At 45.2% G+C, this 23,382-nt stretch overlaps 1 protein-coding gene across 3 annotated transcripts; it reads left to right on the top strand.

Annotated features, from left to right (window-relative positions):
- Nucleotides 1–737: 737 nt before the first annotated feature.
- Nucleotides 738–17,720, top strand: skap2 (src kinase associated phosphoprotein 2). 3 transcript variants are annotated; one of them, XM_036936705.1, is made up of 13 exons: nucleotides 738–1,094; nucleotides 1,642–1,747; nucleotides 1,895–1,920; nucleotides 2,662–2,763; nucleotides 5,287–5,367; nucleotides 5,560–5,643; nucleotides 6,731–6,855; nucleotides 7,870–7,933; nucleotides 8,084–8,191; nucleotides 10,256–10,354; nucleotides 11,676–11,788; nucleotides 16,205–16,309; nucleotides 16,400–17,720. In XM_036936705.1, the coding sequence occupies exons 1-12, from the start codon at nucleotides 1,055–1,057 to the stop codon at nucleotides 16,295–16,297; spliced, it is 1,041 nt and encodes a 346-aa protein (XP_036792600.1). In that variant the 5' UTR covers nucleotides 738–1,054; the 3' UTR covers nucleotides 16,298–16,309; nucleotides 16,400–17,720. The 3 variants fall into 3 exon arrangements, with proteins under 3 accessions (XP_036792600.1, XP_036792607.1, XP_036792597.1); XM_036936712.1 differs by having other exon boundaries at nucleotides 16,379–17,720; XM_036936702.1 differs by having other exon boundaries at nucleotides 743–1,094; nucleotides 16,205–16,305.
- The last annotated feature ends 5,662 nt before the right edge of the window (nucleotides 17,721–23,382 follow it).

Here is a 23,382-nt window from a genome sequence, read left to right as displayed (position 1 = left end):
ACAGGCAGACAAAAAAGAAACAGCAACCAGGTAATGGATTTGATTTATGGGTTGTTTTGTTTTTTACGCCAACTGCAATATTACCTAGCCGGTTTAATATCCAAGCAGAAAACAAAAAGCACCATATGGAGTAACTCTGTTAAGGAACTCCAAAGTTAATGTCTCTACATAGTGGAAGCCCACCATGATACTCTTACATTCTGCAAGGGAATTAAGAAAAAAAACCTGCAGGGTAATTAAAGCAATTCACAACACACACAGAACAAGCCAGTCGGCAATATGTGTAAGGTAAATACAGTCTGTGGCAGCAAGAACCACCAATATATTAATGGATGCACACTGAGTCATAGCGTAACTCTAACTAAACATAAGCAAGACAAACCACCGGCAGGAGATACAGATCAACCACGCGTAGCGAGTAGAGCACTGAAGAGGGGCTGGCCACCTGGTCAGCTGCTCCAGGCTGCAAACAGACAGTGAGTATACTTCCACGCAAGCTATTACACTTACCAGTGACTTACCAAGCGAACTTCAGAAAGTTTGTACATCAACCCATACGGACATCCGCCGAGAAAATGAAAGAGAACGTCTGTGCCGCGGCCATGGGGTCTATATATAAGGGCGGACCCCAGCCTTGACACAGGTGTACACCGGAGTAAATGTGTAAATCCTCACCTCGGATGTATCCCTCCGCCGCAGAGTGATACCAATATATTGGAGTGATCCAATATAGTGAAACATAACAACACGTCACATGTTGCGTTTATATTTTTGTTCAGTGTGAAAAACGCATTCTATGAAATACTATTGGGCGTGCGTGCAGGTACCGCGCGTGCAGGTTAAACGCGATGGCGGTGCAGGTGCAACAAGAGAGGAAGGATACGGCCCGCGGTCTATATTTGAACCACTGCAGTGTCACTGCACTGTAGCCAGTGGTCATTGTATTTGATTAGTGAACTTATACGGTAACTTCCGTATCTCTCAGCCCTCCAGAGTTTCCGTATTAACTGAGTTTCTCAGTCTACCCTGGCTGGATTTTTGACTCTGTAAAGCTATGCGGTCAATTCCGGAGGAGTTAACGACGCTTATTTCAGGTATTTATATTATATATTATTAATCGACGTGTTAGTGTAATGGATTTCTATCCTATCGTTGTCAAACGTAAAGTTTTCCAAAAACATTTTATAACTGTTTTGAAAAAGAGGAAGTAAGTGTCTGTCTCACTGCAATATGGCTGGTAGAGGTCTTCCCACCATAGAGACGATTGCCACAAACAAACAGGTGCACCCTTGAGTTGTAACTAATATGATTCCTTTATTAGTTGGCAGTATTGAAATGAGTAGGCAGGCAACCTATTGTACGCACGTTTGCATCCGAAGTGTTTGGTTATCGCTCCAAAGCAATTATACCAAAACAAAAAAGGACACTATTTTCATGTGTAAAAGTTGGATAAAAATGGACCTTTTTTTGTCGTGTGTAAAAGTTAGAAATGTATCCTAAAAACGGGGAATTATTTTTAATATTTAGAGTATAGTTGAGAACTCTATTAAATATTTGGGAATGGGCTGCATGATTCTGGTTGATTATTGTGATCACATGACCTGAAACTTTGATGCCTTCACATTTCTTCCCCTTTTTAAGATCTTGAAGATTTCCTCTTCGATGGTCTGAAAGGAGAGAATTTGAGTAAGAAGGCAAAGGAGAAACGAGAAGCCTTCATAAAGCGGATCAAAGAGGTCAAATCTGGGTATGTTTAGACTCCAGCAGGACCTATCATAAATACTTAGTGGTTTTGCAACAGCTCGTTAGTTAAATAATATAACTCTGTCTATAGCTGTTTTGCAGTTGTACTATGGCGATATATCGTTTCCTTCTTCCTTCTTGTGTTTTACAGATACCCTCAAGAGTTCAACGAGAATCGTATGTTTTTACTCAGTGTGCTTGATGTCGATGTGTTAAAAAAAGGCACCTTACTCCGGGTGGGTATAATTTGTGGAACGTTCCAACAGGAATCTGTTCCAAAAACTTTGTAAGTACAAGGTTGCCAACAAACAACGCATACAAAGTAACATGATCAATTCACCTAGCTGCCGAATAGGCATCAACTCACCACATAGCTTATTCTTAATGTTTGTCCATAGGCTACCAGAGTGAGGACAGACATTTTTCTGGAATAAACGTGGTGATTGAAAAACGTAATGAAATAGCCCACTCCCTACCCGGTATCTTATTATGCCTCTATACAACTTTGTATGTGTTGTTTGTTGGCAACTTTGATATTTCTGAAGGTTTTGGAGCAGATTCCAGTTGGAATGTTCCACAGATTATACCTCCTCCTTCCCCCCTATGGGCCCTGGTCAAATGTAGTGCTCTATATTTGGTAGCAACACAGCATGGTAGCAACACAACATAACAACAACATGGTAGCAACACAACATGGCAGCAGCACAAAACACGTTACAAACATTAAGGGCAAGAAGGTAGAGACAATAATACATCACACAAAGCAGCCACAACTGTCAGTAAGAGTGTCCATGATTGAGTCTTTGAATGAAGAGATTGAGATAAGTGTCCAGTTTGAGTGTTTGTAGAGAATAGTTGTCCATTTGGGACATGCATGGGTCTTACTGTAATACATCAACAACTACCGTTTTGAACCAGGAGATGCAGAGGACTCAGAAGAGGATGAAGTGGAGGACAGCAACAATGATGGAGGGTCACTGCATTCAGAACGCACAGATAAGGAGGATGAGACCTGTGAAGGTACGTCACAAACACTTGTACCTGGGTTAACACGAGGGTTTATACCAGGGTTAACACGAGGGTTTATACCAGGGTTAACACAGGGTTTATACCAGGGTTTATACCAGGGTCAACACGAGGGTTTATACCAGGGTCAACACGAGGGTTTATACCAGGGTCAACACGAGGGTTTATACCAGGGTCAACACGAGGGTTTATACCAGGGTCAACACGAGGGTTTATACCAGGGTCAACACGAGGGTTTATACCAGGGTCAGCACGAGGGTTTATACCAGGGTCAACACGAGGGTTTATACCAGGGTCAGCACGAGGGCGTAGACCAGGGTCAACACGAGGGCGTAGACCAGGGTCAGCACGAGGGCGTAGACCAGGGTCAGCACGAGGGCGTAGACCAGGGTCAGCACGAGGGCGTAGACCAGGCTCAGCACGAGGGCGTAGATCAGGCTCAGCACGAGGGCGTAGACCAGGCTCAGCACGAGGGCGTAGACCAGGCTCAGCACGAGGGCGTAGACCAGGCTCAGCACGAGGGCGTAGACCAGGCTCAGCACGAGGGCGTAGACCAGGCTCAGCACGAGGGCGTAGACCAGGCTCAGCACGAGGGCGTAGACCAGGCTCAGCCCGAGGGCGTAGACCAGGCTCAGCCCGAGGGCGTAGACCAGGCTCAGCACGAGGGCGTAGACCAGGCTCAGCACGAGGGCGTAGACCAGGCTCAGCACGAGGGCGTAGACCAGGCTCAGCACGAGGGCGTAGACCAGGCTCAGCACGAGGGCGTAGACCAGGCTCAGCACGAGGGCGTAGACCAGGGTTGGATTCAAAGAATTAAAATTCCAATTCATGCTTCTCTGTAAGAAAACAATTGGAATGAGCTAGAATTTCAGTTTATATCCTGAATTGACTGAATTTAATTTAAATGGAATGGACCCAGACTGATACAATCTACAAACTTGCATACATACTGTACCAGTCAAAAGTTTGGACACAGCTACTCATTCAAGGGTTTTTCTTTATTTTTTACTATTTTCTACATTATAAAATAATAGTGAAGACATAGAATCATGTAGCAATCAAAAAAGTGTTAAACAAATCAAAATATATTTGAGATTCTTCAAAGTAGCCACCCTTTGCCTTGATTACAGCTTTGCACTCTCTTGGCATTCTCTCAACCAGCTTCACCTGGAATGCTTTTCCAACAAACTTGGTGGAGTTCACACACATGCGGAACACTTGTTGAAATGCATTCCAGGTGACTACCTCATGAAGCTGGTTGAGACATTCTAGACATTTCTGTACTTCCAACTTTGTAGCAACAGTTTGGGGAGACCCTTTCCTGTTTCAGCATGACAATGCCCCTGTGCACAAAGTGAGGTCCATACAGAAATGGTTTGTCGAGATCCGTGTGGAAGAACTTGGCTGGCCTGCACAGAGCCCTGACCTCAAGCTCATCGAACACTTTTGGGATGAATTGGAACACCGACTGCGAGCCAGGCCTAATTGTTCAACATCAGTGCCCGACCTCACTAATGTTCTTGTGGCTGAATGGAAGCAAGTCCCTGCAGCAATGTTCCAACATCTAGTGGTAAGCCTTCCCAGAAGAGTGGAGGCTGGTATAGCAGTCAAAGGGGGGCCAACTCCATATTAATGCCCCTACTTTTGGAATGAGATGTTTGATGAGCAGGTGTCTACATACTTTTGTCCATGTAGTGTTTGTGGTTATCTCACTCTCACCAAGTATGTGTGTGTGTGAGCGAGAGAGAAAGCTGAAGTGAAGGAGATTGTGAGACCACTGGCATTCCAGTTGTAACTTGGCAACTGACTTTGGAAGCAATTTGAAGGGCACAGCTGTGGGTTGGCCCCTCATGACAGAGAGAGGGAGCATAGTTTATTACTCACATCCTGGAACCTCGCAGAGTGGCAGTCAAGAGGTTTACAGTCACCACTTTACATTTCTACTACAGTCCAAGAAAAGGCATGCCTATGTATACAGTAGTCTTTCTCCCATAACAGTAACCTACACAGCGTTTGTGTATTTGGTTTGGGTTAATAGAGTATCAAGATAAACCTTGTGAAAGGGTAAGGGGTCTGGGTTTTATTGGCCTTTAAACAGCTGCCAGTTTTATGGCCCCTCTTTTACTCGGAGCAACTTTGACACAGAGAGTTCAACATGTGCATTGAAGTTGCACTAGTTGGCTGCAAAATATTGTTCTCTTCTGCACTAAGAGATGCTTAACTTCTATATCGACCCAATTGATGACAAACCAAATAAGCAAAGATGTGTGTTACCCTCTTTTTGGACATTGTACGGGTGCATTTTCACTGTGAGATTCATTGGAGTCGGGGACTGTGTAGTAGGTCGTCTTGGTTTTCGGGAGCAAGAAAAGACAAAGCAAAACTGTACTATTTCCTGTTTTTCCAAAGTAACAGTTGTCCAATCAGCTTAGCCATAGTCATTGATCTAAATGATGAGAATGTAAAGAAGGTTGCTAGAAGGCTGATGGATTTGCATCGTTGTCTCTATGCCTATAGGTGCTCAGCAGTCTCTAGCCGTGGCGGCTCAGGACCTCCAGTCTGTCTTCAAGGCCGGACACCTGGAGAAACGCAGGAAGGGTGGGGTTCTTCCATAGACATGCATATATTAATATATATACACATATATTGGTTATATATATGACATTGGTGTCTTTACTAACATACACGACACATACTCTGGGACTTTTGGGGAAACGACACTGTTTATGAGTCTCCAGATTCTGGATTGTATGACTATGTTGATGGTGATGTTCCCATTGTCTTCCACAGATCACAGCTTCTTTGGCACAGAGTGGCAGAAGAGATGGTGCGCTTTGAGCAACCAGACATTCTACTACTACGGCAGTGAGAAAGGTATTCAACCACACATTCTACTACTATGGCAGTGAGAAAGGTATTCAACCACACATTCTACTACTATGGCAGTGAGAAAGGTATTCAACCAGACATTCTACTACTACGGTAGTGAGAAAGGTATTCAACCAGACATTCTACTACTATGGTAGTGATAAAGGTATTCAACCAGACATTCTACTACTACGGTAGTGAGAAAGGTATTCAACCAGACATTCTACTACTACGGTAGTGAGAAAGGTATTCAACCAGACATTCTACTACTATGGCAGTGAGAAAGGTATTCAACCAGGCATTCTACTACTACGGCAGTGAGAAAGGTATTCAACCAGGCATTCTACTACTACGGCAGTGAGAAAGGTATTCAACCAGGCATTCTACTACTACGGCAGTGAGAAAGGTATTCAACCAGACATTCTACTACTATGGTAGTGAGAAAGGTATTCAACCAGACATTCTACTACTATGGTAGTGAGAAAGGTATTCAACCAGACATTCTACTACTACGGCAGTGAGAAAGGTATTCAACCAGACATTCTACTACTACGGCAGTGAGAAAGGTATTCAACCAGACATTCTACTACTACTATGGTAGTGATAAAGGTATTCAACCAGACATTCTACTACTACGGCAGTGAGAAAGGTATTCAACCAGACATACTACTACTACGGTAGTGAGAAAGGTATTCAACCAGACATTCTACTACTACGGCAGTGAGAAAGGTATTCAACCAGACATACTACTACTACGGTAGTGAGAAAGGTATTCAACCAGACATTCTACTACTACGGTAGTGATAAAGGTATTCAACCAGACATTCTACTACTATGGTAGTGATAAAGGTATTCAACCAGACATTCTACTACTATGGTAGTGATAAAGGTATTCAACCAGACATTCTACTACTACGGTAGTGAGAAAGGTATTCAACTGTAGTTTGAGGTGTTGGGGAATGTATATTTGATCTTTTCATAGTTTTTATTTTCATTGAATATATAGAATTTATAGCCAAACAGTGATGTTACTCTAGTAATCATGACTTGTTGTTGTAGTTGTGTTTCTCTCTCTCTCTCTCTCCTCTGACAGACAAGCAGCAGAAGGGCGAGTTTGCAATTGATGGCTACAGTGTCAAGATGAATAACAACCTGCGAAAAGATTCCAAGAAAGATTGCTGCTTTGAAATTTCTTCCTCTGACAAGCGAGTATATCAGGTGAGAGAGCTCGTCTCTTGATGACACTTAGGGGCCATACCATACGCTAATCATTGCAGTCTGTCCATGTAACATTTCTGAAACCACTATAGGACTGTTTCCCGGACACCGATTCACCCGAGTCCTGGAGAATATATAGAATCTCATTGAAATAGATTTTTAGTCCAAGACTAAGATTTATCTGTCTGGTATAACGTCCCTTTAAACTTTGATCATAGTCCAACACGTGGACGCGTCCACACAGCAGAGTTCTAGAATATTGGACCTTTGGCTTTCAGACTCGTTGAGTTCTCTGCTCAGCTCAAGCAATTTCTCCAACTGTCAACGCATTGAAATGAACAGAGGAGGCGTACAGGAGTCACGTTGGTTGGGGATTGTGGGGAGGTGTTCAGGCAGTACGTTCCCCTGCAGATGGTCTCAGAGCCACATAGTCCACCGTCCCATTGGGACATAGCGATCTCGTGTCTGTGAACTATGATTTACGCCTTAAAGGGAAAATCCATTCAAACTATATTTTTAATGTTTTGTATTAGTCAGCTGTTGATTCAGTCCCAAAATGTTTTGCATGTTAGCAGTCAATTTTTCAAAAGATTGGACTTTCAAGAAGCAAAGTGCCACTGACCACATCATAATGATGATGCAAAACACACACATTTAGAGTTTTGGTAAAGTATTTCTCACATACATATTCAGGTTTCTTAGCTAGTTTTTTCCTTCCTTGAGGAAAGTTTAGCTAATGTATAAATACAGTGCTATTTGTTTATGTTAATTAATTTAGGTGCAACTACTGACTGTCGTTTTCTTCTACCTCTCTGTCTCTCGCTATGTCTCTGTCTCTCTCTGTCTCTCGCTATGTCTCTGTCTCTCTCTGTCTCTCGCTATGTCTCTGTCTCTCTCTCTCTCACTCTCTCCTCTCTCTCTCTCTGTCTCTCTGTCTCTGTCTCTCTCTCTCTGTCTCTGTCTCTCTTTCTCTCTCTGCCTCTGTCTCTCGCTCTCTCTCTCCTGCTCTCTCAGTTCTGTGCGTCATCTCAGAAAGAGGCAGAGGAATGGGTGGAGCAGATAGATTTTGTGTTGAGAGGTTTGTAATACTCACCATTATACCTCATATTTTATCCACTGTACTTTTCATGTCAAGTCTTTTATGAATATTTGAATAGTAACCAGTATAGACTAATTCCCTTATTTAATCTGAGGCTGTGTGTGTGTGGGTGGCTGTGTGTGTTTGTAGACATGTCAGGGGTCATTCCATTGGACGAGGAGGATCAAGAGACGTACGATGACATTGGCGCTGTCGAGGCGGAGCCTATTGATGATGACATCTACGAAGAACTCCCAGGTCTGCCATTTCTCTCTCACACACATATATATATACACACACACACACACACACACTGTGTACTCTGTCAGAGAATGTAACCAAGAATCCTGTTCCTCTAGAGGACTGTTTTGATTGGATGCTTCCTGATTGACACATCCTCTATGCTCCGGCTCTGTCATGTTATTACTACTATCCTTATTATGGGATAGATGGGGGAGGAGACCCAAATGGTACCCTTTTCCCTTTCTAGTGCACTACGCTTTACCAGAGGCCAATGGACCAGAATGGAAAAGTGGTGCCTCATAAAGGGAATAGCAGGCCATTTGGGACTCAGGCAGGGTGGTGCAATGTTGACGGTACATTTCTCCTCTCTCTGCTCGCTCTCGTTAACATAAACACATAGCTGTGAATGAATTGAGGTGTAAATACTAACTAGTGTTTACTTCTCTCTATCACTCACTCACACAACCGTTCAAAAGTTTGGAGTCACTTAGAAATGTCCTGTTTTAAAAAGAAAATGTCAAAATATTGTCCATTAAAATAACATCAAATTGACCAGCAATACAGTGTAGACATTGTTAATGTTGTAAATGACTATTGTAGCTGGAAACGGCTGATTTAAATAAAAATACATCTAAAAATAGAATATCTACAGAGGCCCATTATCAGCAACCATCACTCCTGTGTTCCAATGGCACAATGATGAATATCTACATAGGCATACAGAGGTCCATTATCAGCAATCATCACTCCTGTGTTCCAATGGCATTGATACCAGTCTCAATGTCAACAGTGAAGAGGTGACTCTGGGATGCTGGCCTTCTAGGCAGAGTTCCTCTGTCCAGTGTCTGTGTTATTTTGCCCATCTTAATCTTTTCTTTTTATTGGCCAGTCTGAGATATGGCTTTTTCTTTGCAATCTGCCTAGAAGGCCAGCATCCCGGAGTCGCCTCTTCACTGTTGACGTTGAGACTGGTGTATTGTGGGTACTATTTAATGAAGCTGCCAGTTGAGGACTTGTGAGGCGTCTGTTTCTCAAACTAGACACTAATGTTCTTGTCCTCTTGCTCAGTTGTGCACCGGGGCCTCCCACTCCTCTTTCTGTTCTGGTTGGAGACAGTTTGTGCTGTTCTGTGAAGGCAGTAGTACACAGCATTGTACGAGATCTTCAGTTTTCTGGGAATTTCTCGCATGGAATAGCATTCATTTTCAGAACAAGAATAGACTGACGAGTTTCAGAAGAAAGTTATTTGTTTCTGGCCATTTTGAGCCTGTAATCGAACCCACTAATGCTGATGCTCCAGATAATCAACTAGTTTAAAGAAGGCCAGTTTTATTGCTTCTTTAATCAGAACAACAGTTTTCAGCTGTGCTAACATAATTGCAAAAGGGTTTTCTAATGATCAATTAGCCTTTTTAAAATGATAAACTTGGATTAGCTAACACAACGTGTCATTGGAACACAGGAGTGATGGTTGCTGATAATGGGCCTATGTAGATATTACATAAAAAATCTGCCGTTTCCAGCTACAATAGTCATTTACAACATTAACAATGTCTACACTGTATTTCTGATCAATTTGATGTTATTTTAATGGGCAAAAACAAGGACATATTTCTAAGTGATGCCAAACTTTTGTGTGTGTGTGTGTGTGTACACACTCTGTCAAAAGTAGTGCACTATAAAGGGAATAGGGTGTCATTTGGGACACAGCTTTGCTCTTGCAGCCTTGCTCTTGCAGTTGTGTAACTTCTATGTTACAAGCATGTTAAACAACAGGTGTGGCTGACTAGCTGGGGCTTTGCATTCCTCACGTTATCCAGACACACATCTGACCCTCTCTCTGTCCTGGGGCCATTTACATCCCTCACGTTGTTCAGATCCACATCTGACCCTCTCTCTGTCCTGGGGCCATTTACATCCCTCACGTTGTTCAGACCCACATCTGACTCTCTCTCTGTCCTGGGGCCATTTACATAGTCTCAGAGTAGAAGTGCTGATCTGGGATCAGGTCCCCCATGTTCATGTGATGTCATTCATTAGGATTTATCTCTCTCTCTCTCTTTTTATCTCTCCCAACAGAGGAGGACATGTCCGCTCCTCCCTTGCCCACACCTCCAAAGCCCAAGGTGGAACCACCCACGCCACACAGCAAACCCACCCCACCCACTACAGCTGCAGGTAAGTGGAGAGAGAGACCTGCCTCATCCTTTAACCTCACCAAACACAGACTTCAGAGTGGTTCAGATCTTTGCAGAATCAAGAAGCAGATGCCAGTTTAGAGAGAAGGCCTTCTAAGACACACTGTGAAAGGGAAGTCATGATGACATGGACAGGAAGTCCCTGTGAAAAAGCAACTCGGAGGCATTTCACACTGTTCTTGAAATAAACACATTTCAGTTAGATCTTAGCATAACGTCAGTACAAACAAACTGAAAGCTACTTTAACCACTCACACAATAAATGTTCTGAGTGTTGTGTTACCATGTATACAAGCTATAGAGGCTCAATCCCCTGTACATTTCATAGGAGAAAACAGAGAAGTTTACTTTATTCATTAGATCATAAAAAAAACAAGCCCACATAAATGTTGAAAATCCATACATGCACATTAGTAAAATCCTGGAGGATAACACAGAGTCTGGGACTTATTTCCATTGTGGTCCTTCTGAGATAAGATGGCTGGGCAACGTCCAACAGGTTGAACACCATATGACAGGAAGATAAAACACAGAAGAAGAACATCTATGTTATCATTGTAGTTGTATCATAATGTACAGTCAAATGTCATTTTTACAGCTGCCCAGAGAGGACCTGGTCTTTATGAGCAGAGGCAACACATTCCACTCTGAGGCTCCAGTATACCACAGAGTATCTTTCCCAGCATTACTCCTGAACCTGTATAAGCACACATCAGCCACACCTGATCTGGTGCTGTGATTGTGTGCATCTCTACCATGGGGAAAGTTATCAGTCAGATATCTGGGCACAGAACATAGAGGAGGAGAGGGCGACAGGGAGAGATGACTAGTCTATTGTTCTGTCAGAGGAAGACCTCTTGTTAGCTCTCTACCACCTCAGAGAGGGTGACAGGGAGGGAGAGATGACTAGTTTATTGTTCTGTCAGAGGAAGACCTCTTGTTAGCTCTTTACCACCTCAGAGAGGGCGACAGGGAGGGAGAGATGACTAGTCTATTGTTCTGTCAGAGGAAGACCTCTTGTTAGCTCTCTACCACCTCAGAGAGGGTGACAGGGAGGGAGAGATGACTAGTTTATTGTTCTGTCAGAGGAAGACCTCTTGTTAGCTCTTTACCACCTCAGAGAGGGCAACAGGGAGGGAGAGATGACTAGTCTATTGTTCTGTCAGAGGAAGACCTCTTGTTAGCTCTCTACCACCTCAATAGGTTACACACCATGACATCACAACAACCACCCATGTACTGTAGAGACTGGGGAACATTTTGATTGATCCATCTCTCCTATAATATCTCTGTCTATCTAGTGAATAAGATCACAGACTACCAGAACTACTATCAGGGGATATGGGACTGTACAGGAGATCAGCCAGATGAACTGTCCTTCAGACGGGGAGACGCCATCTACATCCTCAGCAAGGTCGGTCTGGGCTGTAGGAACCAACCCTCCTCATCCTCACTCTCACCTCCAGACAGGGATCATCAGCAGTCCCTAGAGGTTTAGGATGATCTCCTTTTCACAGGCGTATGGCTGCTCGAGGCGGCTCCTGCTCGAGGCGGCTGCTGCTCGAGGCGGCTCCTGCTCGTTGTGAAGAGCTATATACACACATGTATCTTCTCCTTAGAAGACAGTTGGTTTGCCTTCTTATGCCAAGTGTTACTAGATTCTGTAGTATTTCTAAAGGTCTCTATGAGTGGCTGCACCAGACCAGACAGACCACCTAAAGTGGTCAGTTATTACTGGACCCTCTGAGGAGTAAACAGTTCATATGGCAGCTGCTGGCCTGTAGCCCGTAACCCGTAGCCTGTAGCCTCAACGGCAGGTTGAGGTGGGCCTGGGTCTGGGCCCTCTCTCTGTCTGTGTCCCAAATGGCACCTTATTACCTACATGTGCACTACGTTTGACCAGGACCCATAGGACACTACTGATCCATAGGGCTTTGGTGACAACCAGTGTACTATGTAGGGAATAAGGTGCCTTAAAGGATGCAGCCCCTCTCTCGCTCTCTCTCTCTGGCCTCTGTGTGATGGGAATTAGTTGTGTCACAATGGAAAGGTTTTTAGTGTTCTTGGCTTGGTGTCCCTCTCACCTAGCCAGGCCTTAATGGGGATGTGTGTTCTCAGGAAACGGCAGGTCCTCCACTCCATTCAGACCAGGTGAGGACGTGTGGTGGGAGCCCCATTTCCGAGGCTTGTCAGCTAGCGAGGTGTAGGAGGGGTGTTTGTATGCCAGGTGTGGGGAATTAAAGAGCGATTGTGTGGAGTGGCCTAAAATATGAATCCATTAATGGACTAAACATTGTTGATGTGTAATCAGCCATTTTAAATCATCTCTCCAATATGTTGTAATTGAAGGCTGCGTAACCCACTACATAGTTTGTACCTCCATCCATTCACTTTCTTAGTGATTTAATGACGGATGTATTTGCGGAGCGTCACTGGCCAAAATAATTTAACTTTGCAGTGTTTCACATCAGTCTCTTATTTATGGTGATTTTCTACAGAGACTCAATGAAAGCGCTGTTTTTATGATCAAGCCTGCCATCTAGTGGTTGATATAAGAACTGTCAGCTTGAGTTTCTGAAAACGACTGACTGCCTTTCTTTACCAACCGGGCAGTTTATTACTGTGTAATGATTTATTATCTATTCATCCACGTTACCATTCTATGTCCAAAGTGTTTAATTCTAGATGAAAGGGTGAATGATCAGAGATGCTGTGCAATGCCAATGTGCAGAGTAGACAAACATGTCAACACAACAGCCCACATCCGGCTTCTTTTCCTGTATCGAAGAGAAGCAGGAATCACGTTGTCCTTTCATTGGGTTTAGTGTGCAGACTGAAAGAGCCTTCAGTTGACCTGGAACCTTGGTGTTGGGGGTTGTGGTCTGCAGGGAGGGAATGACCATAAAACCTGTCTGGACGCTCACACAGACCAGCTGCATCAGGAGGAGGAGGAAGGGCTGCACACACACACACACACTCCTCCTATCCAGAGACCAGGAATAGCCTGAGCGAACAGTGCCCCCCCCCCTCCAGCTGCCAGACCCCCCAGAGTGTTAGAGGGTGTTGTGTCAGGCTATCTAAACTAAAGTATCCTGCTGCACACAAAGCGTGTGTGTACTTGTTTGTGTGCTCATATGTTGTCACAGTGTGGGGTCTGTGCTCCCTCCTTCCTCATGAGTCCCATATACCTCCAGTGTATTAGTGACTGAGGCCCAGCTTCCAGCCCCCAACACTCACTCAGGCAGCCATGACTTACCTAGCAGCAGACAACACTGGGCTGGTCCTGACACCACACTGAGGTGTGGCTGACTTCTACAACAGACACAGGAAGCTCACACACACAGAACCCTGTATCACTCCCAGGGGGCTTGGGACCAAATGTCAATTCCATCATGTCACACATTAACAAGACGATTGTGACATTCACATAATGGCATAAACACTGATGTGTTTCAGTGTGTAGTTAATTAGATGAGGTAATTGGCTTCCGCTCTCTGCATGGCATCGTCTTCGGACAGTTTTTCCTCTTATGTGGCTTTAGCCCTGGTCCAGGGCGTCACATGTGACTGGCATAGCTCTGGTCCAGGCCGTTACATATGGCTGGCATAGCTCTGGCCCAGGGACGTTACATATGGCTGGCATAGCTCTGGCCCAGGGATGTTACATATGGCTGGCGTAGCTCTGGCCCAGGGACGTTACATATGGCTGGCGTAGCTCTGGCCCAGGGACGTTACATATGGCTGGCGTAGCTCTGGCCCAGGGACGTTACATATGACTGGCGTAGCTCTGGCCCAGGGACGTTACATATGGCTGGCGTAGCTCTGGCTCAGGGATGTTACATATGGCTGGCGTAGCTCTGGCCCAGGGATGTTACATATGGCTGGCGTAGCTCTGGCCCAGGCCGTTACATATGGCTGGCATAGCTCTGGTCCAGGCCGTTACATATGGCTGGCATAGCTCTGGCCCAGGGACGTTACATATGGCTGGCATAGCTCTGGCCCAGGGACGTTACATATGGCTGGCATAGCTCTGGCCCAGGGATGTTACATATGGCTGGCGTAGCTCTGGCTCAGGGACGTTACATATGGCTGGCGTAGCTCTGGCCCAGGGACGTTACATATGGCTGGCGTAGCTCTGGCTCAGGGACGTTACATATGGCTGGCGTAGCTCTGGCCCAGGGTGTTACATATGGCTGGCGTAGCTCTGGCCCAGGGTGTTACATATGGCTGGCGTAGCTCTGGCCCAGGGTGTTACATATGGCTGGCGTAGCTCTGGCCCAGGGTGTTACATATGGCTGGCGTAGCTCTGGCCCAGGGTGTTACATATGGCTGGCGTAGCTCTGGCCCAGGGTGTTACATATGGCTGGCGTAGCTCTGGCCCAGGGTGTTACATATGGCTGGCGTAGCTCTGGCCCAGGGTGTTACATATGGCTGGCGTAGCTCTGGCCCAGGGTGTTACATATGGCTGGCGTAGCTCTGGCCCAGGGTGTTACATATGGCTGGCGTAGCTCTGGCCCAGGGTGTTACATATGGCTGGCGTAGCTCTGGCCCAGGGTGTTACATATGGCTGGCGTAGCTCTGGCCCAGGGTGTTACATATGGCTGGCGTAGCTCTGGCCCAGGGTGTTACATATGGCTGGCGTAGCTCTGACCCAGGGTGTTACATATGGCTGGCGTAGCTCTGGCCCAGGGTGTTACATATGGCTGGCGTAGCTCTGGTCCAGGGTGTTACATATGGCTGGCGTAGCTCTGGTCCAGGGTGTTACATATGGCTAGTATTGCCGTGGACCAGCGCTAACATGGCGTCATATACACCTCTATCATCAGACTGCCCTTCATCATGCCTGACCTGAGGTCCTCAACATGGACACGTTACCAGCATCCACTAGTCTGTATTATGTGAGCAGGCCAGGGCCAGGAGTATCACCCTGACCGGGAGAAACTCTGGGCCCTACATGGGAGGGATAATCTCTCAGCCCCCCAGCCCGTGTCTGTCAGCCCCAGGGAAGACTTTCATGTGAGGTCAGGCTCCTAGGAACTGAGAAAAAATATGCGAGTGGGGAGAGCGGCTGCTGTATGGGGCACCAGCCACACGCTGCTCTGCTGCCTAACTGGGCTCATATCGGTGTGGGCTGGTGATGGTTCTCCAGTGTGGTGTGTAACCGGGCCTGAGACCTAAGAACGTCTATTAGCTCAAGATGCATCTCTGTTTTTATTTTGTTTTTACAACAAATGCTTTGTAGTGTATTCAATGATACAACATGCTCTCTGTTCTCTCTACTTTGATCTGTTTTCTCTCTCGCTTTCTCTCTCTCTGTTTTCTCTCCTCTTGTTCCCTGTTCTCTCTACTTCACTCTGTTCTCTCTCTCTCTGTTCTCTCTACTTCACTCTGTTCTCTCTCTCTCTGTTCTCTCTACTTCACTCTGTTCTCTCTACTTCACTCTGTTCTCTCTCTCTCTACTTCACTCTGTTCTCTCTCCCTGTTCTCTCTATTTCACGCTGTTCTCTCTCTCCCTGTTCTCTCTACTTAATGCTGTTCTCTCTCTCCCTGTTCTCTCTACTTAATGCTGTTCTCTCTCTCCCTGTTCTCTCTACTTCACGCTGTTCTCTCTCTCTCCCTGTTCGCTCTACTTCACCCTGTTCTCTCTCTCTCCCTGTTCTCTCTACTTCACTCTGTTCTCTCTCTCTCTCCCTGTTCTCTCTACTTCACTCTGTTCTCTCTCTCTCTCCCTGTTCTCTCTACTTCACTCTGTTCTCTCCCTGTTTTCTCTACTTCACTCTGTTCTCTCTCCTCTCGGTTGACTCTTTTCTCTCTGTTCTCTCCTCTATCAGGAGTACCAGAACTATGGTTGGTGGATCGGGGAGATGAAGGGGTCGGTTGGCATCGTTCCTAAAGAGTACCTCATGGAGTTGTACGCCATTTAAAGGCCTGAGTAGGTATTAGATCATGCAACTCAGTCATGGGTGAAATAACTGTTGGGTTGTTCCAGCAACACTAATATGTAGTGTTTTTGTGTTCTGTTTCAGGGCATCTAAATCCAATCATCTTCCATGTGAGATGCATGGAAACAGACCATATCTGAAGAGAACACTGAACTAAGCAGCAAAGCCAAACTGTCTGTCGCAAAATGAAAAATATCAGATGCAGGTCGTGTCCATCTTGATCTCGCTAAGCGCTTTAAGGAGTTGTCTCGGCAGATTGAGTTCAGTAAACTGTTTTTATTTCATTTATTATCGCTGCATTTCCCCTTTTGACACAGTCTTTGTATTGTGAACTGTCTAGAATGAATCACTTATGGAGTCTTTGTATTGTGAACTGTCTAGAATGAATCGCTTATGGAGTCTTTATATTGTGAACTGTCTAGAATGAATCACTTATGGAGTCTTTGTATTGTGAACTGTCTAGAATGAATCGCTTATGGAGTCTTTATATTGTGAACTGTCTAGAATGAATCACTTATGGAGTCTTTGTATTGTGAACTGTCTAGAATGAATCACTTATGGAGTCTTTGTATTGTGAACTGTCTAGAATGAATCGCTTATGGAGTCTTTGTATTGTGAACTGTCTAGAATGAATCGCTTATGGAGTCTTTATATTGTGAACTGTCTAGAATGAATCGCTTATGGAGTCTTTGTATTGTGAACTGTCTAGAATGAATCGCTTATGGAGTCTTTATATTGTGAACTGTCTAGAATGAATCGCTTATGGAGTCTTTGTATTGTGAACTGTCTAGAATGAATCACTTATGGAGTCTTTGTATTGTGAACTGTCTAGAATGAATCACTTATGGAGTCTTTGTATTGTGAACTGTCTAGAATGAATCACTTATGGAGTCTTTGTATTGTGAACTGTCTAGAATGAATCACTTATGGAGTCTTTGTATTGTGAACTGTCTAGAATGAATCACTTATGGAGTCTTTGTATTGTGAACTGTCTAGAATGAATCACTTATGGAGTCTTTGTATTGTGAACTGTCTAGAATGAATCACTTATGGAGTCTTTATATTGTGAGCTGTCTAGAATGAATCACTTATGGAGTCTTTATATTGTGAACTGTCTAGAATGAATCGCTTATGGAGTCTTTGTATTGTGAACTGTCTAGAATGAATCGCTTATGGAGTCTTTGTATTGTGAACTGTCTAGAATGAATCGCTTATGGAGTCTTTATATTGTGAACTGTCTAGAATGAATCACTTATGGAGTCTTTGTATTGTGAACTGTCTAGAATGAATCGCTTATGGAGTCTTTGTATTGTGAACTGTCTAGAATGAATCGCTTATGGAGTCTGGCTGAGAAATACATGTGTATATTAGAGGTCAGGCGTATTTCATAAATACTTGATACTGACCCAGGTTGTTCGTTTGTTTTGTTTGCATGGGTTCCATGCAGAGTTGGATCACATTGCCTCTACTAGACACTTATCTCAGGTCAGTTTTCCATTTACCCCCTTATGACCTGCTGAGGATTGGGTGATAGCAAGCTGATCCAAGGTCAGTGCTTGGGGAAGCTCTTCTACCCAGTGTATTCTGCTGTGCAGTATGAAAAACCAACCACCAGGTGGCATCAGAGTCCCTGTCTGCAGTAATTCCAACAGCTCAACTGGTACAGCTTTTCCCCATTGATGATGTCAGAACCTGTGTTCCTGCACAGAGACGACCATGGAATTAGAACTCACTGCAATATCATCTCTATGGACTACACTCTGGCATGCATTTGATGTGAGTGGTATTGGTATTTATTTATATATATATAGTTATAAAAGTGAGCTTGCCTGTAAGATAAACAGTATTCTACCTCATGACATTAATTGAATTGATTTAGAGAAAAAAACCGTCTGGTTTCCCAGACTCATTAAGAACAACCCTGGACTAAAAAGCCTGTTCCATGAAATAGTGTTTCAGTCTTTGATCAGGCTTTACTCTGACAAACCAGTCCTAGGATTCCCTTGGTTCATTTAGGCTGCGTGTCTTTGATCAGGCTTTACTCTGACAAACCAGTCCTAGGATTCCCTTGGTTCATTTAGGCTGCGTGTCTTTGATCAGGCTTTACTCTGACAAACCAGTCCTAGGATTCCCTTGGTTCATTTAGGCTGCGTGTCTTTGATCAGGCTTTACTCTGACAAACCAGTCCTAGGATTCCCTTGGTTCATTTAGGCTGCGTGTCTTTGATCAGGCTTTACTCTGACAAACCAGTCCTACGATTCCCTTGGTTCATTTAGGCTGCGTGTCTTTGATCAGGCTTTACTCTGACAAACCAGTCCTACGATTCCCTTGGTTCATTTAGGCTGCGTTTATACACGCAGACAAATTCTGATCTTTTGACAATAATTTGTATTTTTTTTACCAATCGGATCAGATATTTCACCAATAATTGGGCAAAACAATCTGAATTGGACTGCCTGTGTAAACCAACTCTGAGCCTTTTCATACACTGGTAAATCGTCTGTATTTTCTGAAGATGTGTAAGAGGTGGGATAATTAATTTCCCGATGAGTCAAGTTGGCCTGCTTTAGGCTACTGGACCATATCATTAAGGAACAGCCTCGCTACGCTGCTGCTGATTCTGAGAAATGTCTGTGCCTGTTGAAGTGAATAGACTTAATTAAAAATCTCAGTCTCAAATAACACCCTATTCCCCTACTCTACATAGTGCACTACCCATAGGGCTCTGGTGGTCAAAAACAGTGCACTATATGGGTATTAGGGTGCCATTTGGGACGTAGAAGGTCTGTGCTTGTTGAAGTGAGAAGGCTTGATTAAAAAGATGAGAGATCTGAGTGAACCTGTACTGTATAAAGTTAGCAGAGAAACAACATGGGAGGAAGAGGGAGACAAAGCGGCCATGGAAGTTCTGTGTTGGTTTTATTATACCTGAGAGACTGGGACCCTGCAGAGGAGCCCTGTGTGGCAGATGGGCAGTCCTGCTGTGTGCCTGATTGAAATGGCGAGGACGACCCACTGTCAGCAGTGGGGGTAATGGCCCTCTGAGGGGCTGTTTGGCAGGCAGGATCTGGGCTCTGACATCAGGGCCTGAGTCTGTGTTGAGAAGGCATATTATTCTGTCTGCATCTCAAAAGTCTACAGTGGCTTTCTCTCCCCTCTCTCTCTCTCTCTCTCTCTTCTTACCCTCTCTTGCTCTCTCTCTCCCCTCTCTCTCTCTCTCTCTCTTCTTACCCTCTCTCGCTCTCTCTCTCTCTCTCTCTTCTTACCCTCTCTCTCTCTCTTCTTACCCTCTATTGCACTCTCACACTTCTCCTGCTGCCCACCTCTTTGCTCCCTCTGTTCTCTCCACTCACTATTTCATTCTTTATCTCTTTATTTCTTTCTCTCTCTTTCTCTGTTTCTCTCCACCCCTCTGTCTCTCCTCACCAGTAAAGTGTCTGTGTTTTGTTCTGTTCAACTGAGTGATGTAGCAGCAGTCCACTGCCTGTCCTCTGGGTGACATTCAAGCCAAACATAAATCCAGATCTTTACGGCACCGAGGGGCGATAAAGCCCACAGCTAATTGGAGATGTCATGAATTACCATAATTAGTTATTGAATATATTACAGTGAATATGGAGAGAGGAAGGAGAAGAGGGAGGAGTGGTTATGCTGCTCTGCAACAGACAGGGAGTTACAAGAGAGATATGCAGCTAAATGTTCCAATTTCCACACATTCTGAGGTTCCCACTTAGAACGCATGTCCAGTACATCGCTTCCCTTTCTTCTAAGTAGTATGCTAGTATGGATATTGGAGCAGAGCCAAGGCTCCTTGTCCCAAAAGGCACCATTTCCTCTATATATTTGAGTGCACTATTGTAGTGCACTACTTTTGACATGAGCCCTATGGGTAGTGCACTATATAGTGAATAGGTATCCATTGGAACAGAGCCACAAGGGGACTAGGAGCTCTGCTGTGGAGCTGGTGTTTTCATACGTCTCATTTCTAAATGAGAGGGAACATTTTAAGCGGACCATTCTGCAGTCATAAGAGAGCCATCAGATCAGTGGCACTGAGCTGACATCACATTCAGGCAGCATCACATGGGTTGTATGATGGAGCTGTGGTATTCTCGGCTTGGTTTTCCACATTTCCTGACATTTCAGGCATATCATAATAACAACCATTTCCAGACGTATTGCAGGTCATCTCCTCATCTGTGAACCCCTGGCTCCCCCCCCCCCCCTAGGACACCAAAGCTGATTTAGGTTCATTGTCTGTCTTTTAGGTCACAATGAACACGATTAGATGGCCAGGATGGACCTGATCCTAGATCAGCACTCCTACTCTGAGAGGGTTGCCACATAGACCCACAGCTCTCTAAGATGCAGTAGACAGAGATATGGGGTTAGGCTGCCAAATGCAAGTTAAGCTAAATATTGCCTCTCCCTTTAATGGCGCTAATAAAGTATTTTGTTAATGGACGTGGACTTCACGCACACCTCAGCTTTGGACAGCCATAGGCCCAGAATATACAGGCTCTTTTATCACAATGTAGCAAGATATAATGTTTCATAGATAAATGCCACCATGATATTAATCTTCAAGAGCACTAAAATGCACTAATGATACCAGAATATCACTAATTAATACTTGCAACCATAAAATGAAAGTTTTACCTGCCGAATATACAGTTTGAGTCACTGAGGAATGACGGGGAGAGAGAGAGAAGACAGAAGAAAAACGAAGCTTGGAGAATTCCTCCATCTGTCTTTGGCAAGACACCAGTTCAGAGAGGATTCTGGAAGCATCCTGGTGTTAATCCTTGTATCACAAACAATATCCTCCTTGGCTTCCAAGACAGGTTTCAGTTTGGAAAATGTGGGTAACTTTCCCAAAAATCCCCAGGTTCTCCAGACATCCTGGGTGAAGGATTCTAGATGTCCTGTTTATTCCATATTGATTCAGGGAATCTGCTCAACTTGGATTTCTGGAAAAACTGTGAATTTGTAGAACGTTACCAGAATTGTACAACCCTACACTGGTTCCACCCAGAGAGCCACTGTCCCACAATGAATCCCTCTATTGGGAAGCCCTTCATGTTCCCTGTCTACCTGATGTACCTGTGGTTGGGGAGAGACGTGATCTACACCACGGTGAAGAGGTGCTGAAGTCTTCATAAAGCAGCCAGGTCCTTCCTCTTCTCCTCTGCTCTGGTTATTCAGTCATAGATCAGTGCCCGGCGTCATTGAGGCTTTCTGTCAGGGAAACACAGTGTTATTTATGTGCTGCTATCCCCAGGCAGGGCAGGCTGACTGGGGGAAATGGCCCTCTGTCAGCGTTCCATTAAAGCTTCTCCTGTATAAACCCACGTTGAAACCTTTAAATCTGGACACAGACATTTTCTAAAATGGAAGTCTGTATTAATTGAGGTCAACTTCCCCAGATGCAGCTCAGGAGGAAGATAAATGGGGCACATCCCAAATGACATCCTATTCTCTATATAATGCACTACTTTTAACCAGGGGCCATACAGAGAAGTAGTGCATTATATAGGGAGTAGGGTCTCATTTGGGGCGCCGCCTACCTCTGCTGGCTGCTGAGTTGTCAGAAGATGACTTGGTGAATGTACAGTATGGTTTCATATTAGTGACAGTATGTTTTGATTTGAAACCCAAAATGGACGCCTTGTTGCTATGATACCTCTGGAGTAGGCCTACATTAGCAATCTGATGAACACACGCTCCGCTACAGTGGAAATGTTGTCATAGACGGATCCACTTTGTGATGTCACTTCTACACAGATGACTTTACTACATGTAAAGACACAGTCTATTTGTCAGGAGGAGAAAGTCAACATAAACTCCTAGAGATGTAGAGAGATTTCTCTCCTGTTCTGCCCAATGGATGTGAATACAGTGCTGTGAGTCAGTGGTACATTACCATCTGCAGGGCCAGGCTGGGATGTGTGTGTGTGTGTGTGTGTGTGTGTGTGTGTGTGAGATGGGTGGTGTTGGTAGTGGCAGGGTAGTAAATCCTCAGCTATTCTCCGAGGCTCGCTGGCGCTGAAAGAGCAGAGGGGTCGTTCGTTTCCACGAGGCCGCACCCACCGCTCCCTGGTGCTATCAGCGTTCACTCGAGCCCGTGCTAATTGGCTGCTGACTGGGAGGGAGCTGCAGGCGGCATCTAGGGAGGAGGTCGTATATCACAGGGAGGAGGGGAAAGGGGGTAGACGCATTGAGTTGGATAGAGGGCACAATTAATGTCACAGAAGAAGGCCATTTCTAAGATAGGAGACGAGCTCTCTAGTACATCTCTATGGGGAGATGGACTGGTTGAAATAATACCAAATGGAATGTTGCTCTGACTCAATGATGATCCCTGCATTCAGTCTGGTTCAACCATGCTAGTCTTCCACCACACACCCTGTAAAATACCCCTCTGTCCTGATCCCATCTCCCCTCACCCCTCTGTCCTGATCCCATCTCCACTCACCCCTGTGTCCTGATCCCATCTCCACTCACCCCTGTGTCCTGATCCCATCTCCACTCACCCCTGTGTCCTGATCCCATCTCCACTCACCCCTGTGTCCTGATCCCATCTCCACTCACCCCTGTGTTCTGATCCCATCTCCACTCACCCCTGTGTTCTGATCCCATCTCCACTCACCCCTGTGTTCTGATCCCATCTCCACTCACCCCTGTGTTCTGATCCCATCTCCACTCACCCCTGTGTTCTGATCCCATCTCCACTCACCCCTGTGTTCTGATCCCATCTCCACTCACCCTTGTGCCCTGATCCCATCTCCACTCACCCCTGTGTTCTGATCCTATCTCCACTCACCCCTGTGTTCTGATCCCATCTCCACTCACCCCTGTGCCCTGATCCCATCTCCACTCACCCCTGTGTTCTGATCCCACCTCCACTCACCCCTGTGTCCTGATCCCATCTCCACTCACCCCTGTGTTCTGATCCCATCTCCACTCACCCCTGTGTCCTGATCCCATCTCCACTCACCCCTGTGTCCTGATCCCATCTCCACTCACCCCTGTGTTCTGATCCCATCTCCACTCACCCCTGTGTTCTG

Source organism: Oncorhynchus mykiss, chromosome 2 (assembly GCF_013265735.2).
Source record: "Oncorhynchus mykiss isolate Arlee chromosome 2, USDA_OmykA_1.1, whole genome shotgun sequence".
Lineage (NCBI taxonomy): Eukaryota > Metazoa > Chordata > Actinopteri > Salmoniformes > Salmonidae > Oncorhynchus > Oncorhynchus mykiss.
Note: the sequence above shows the minus strand (reverse complement) of the source record. Positions and strands in the feature narration are given on the sequence as shown.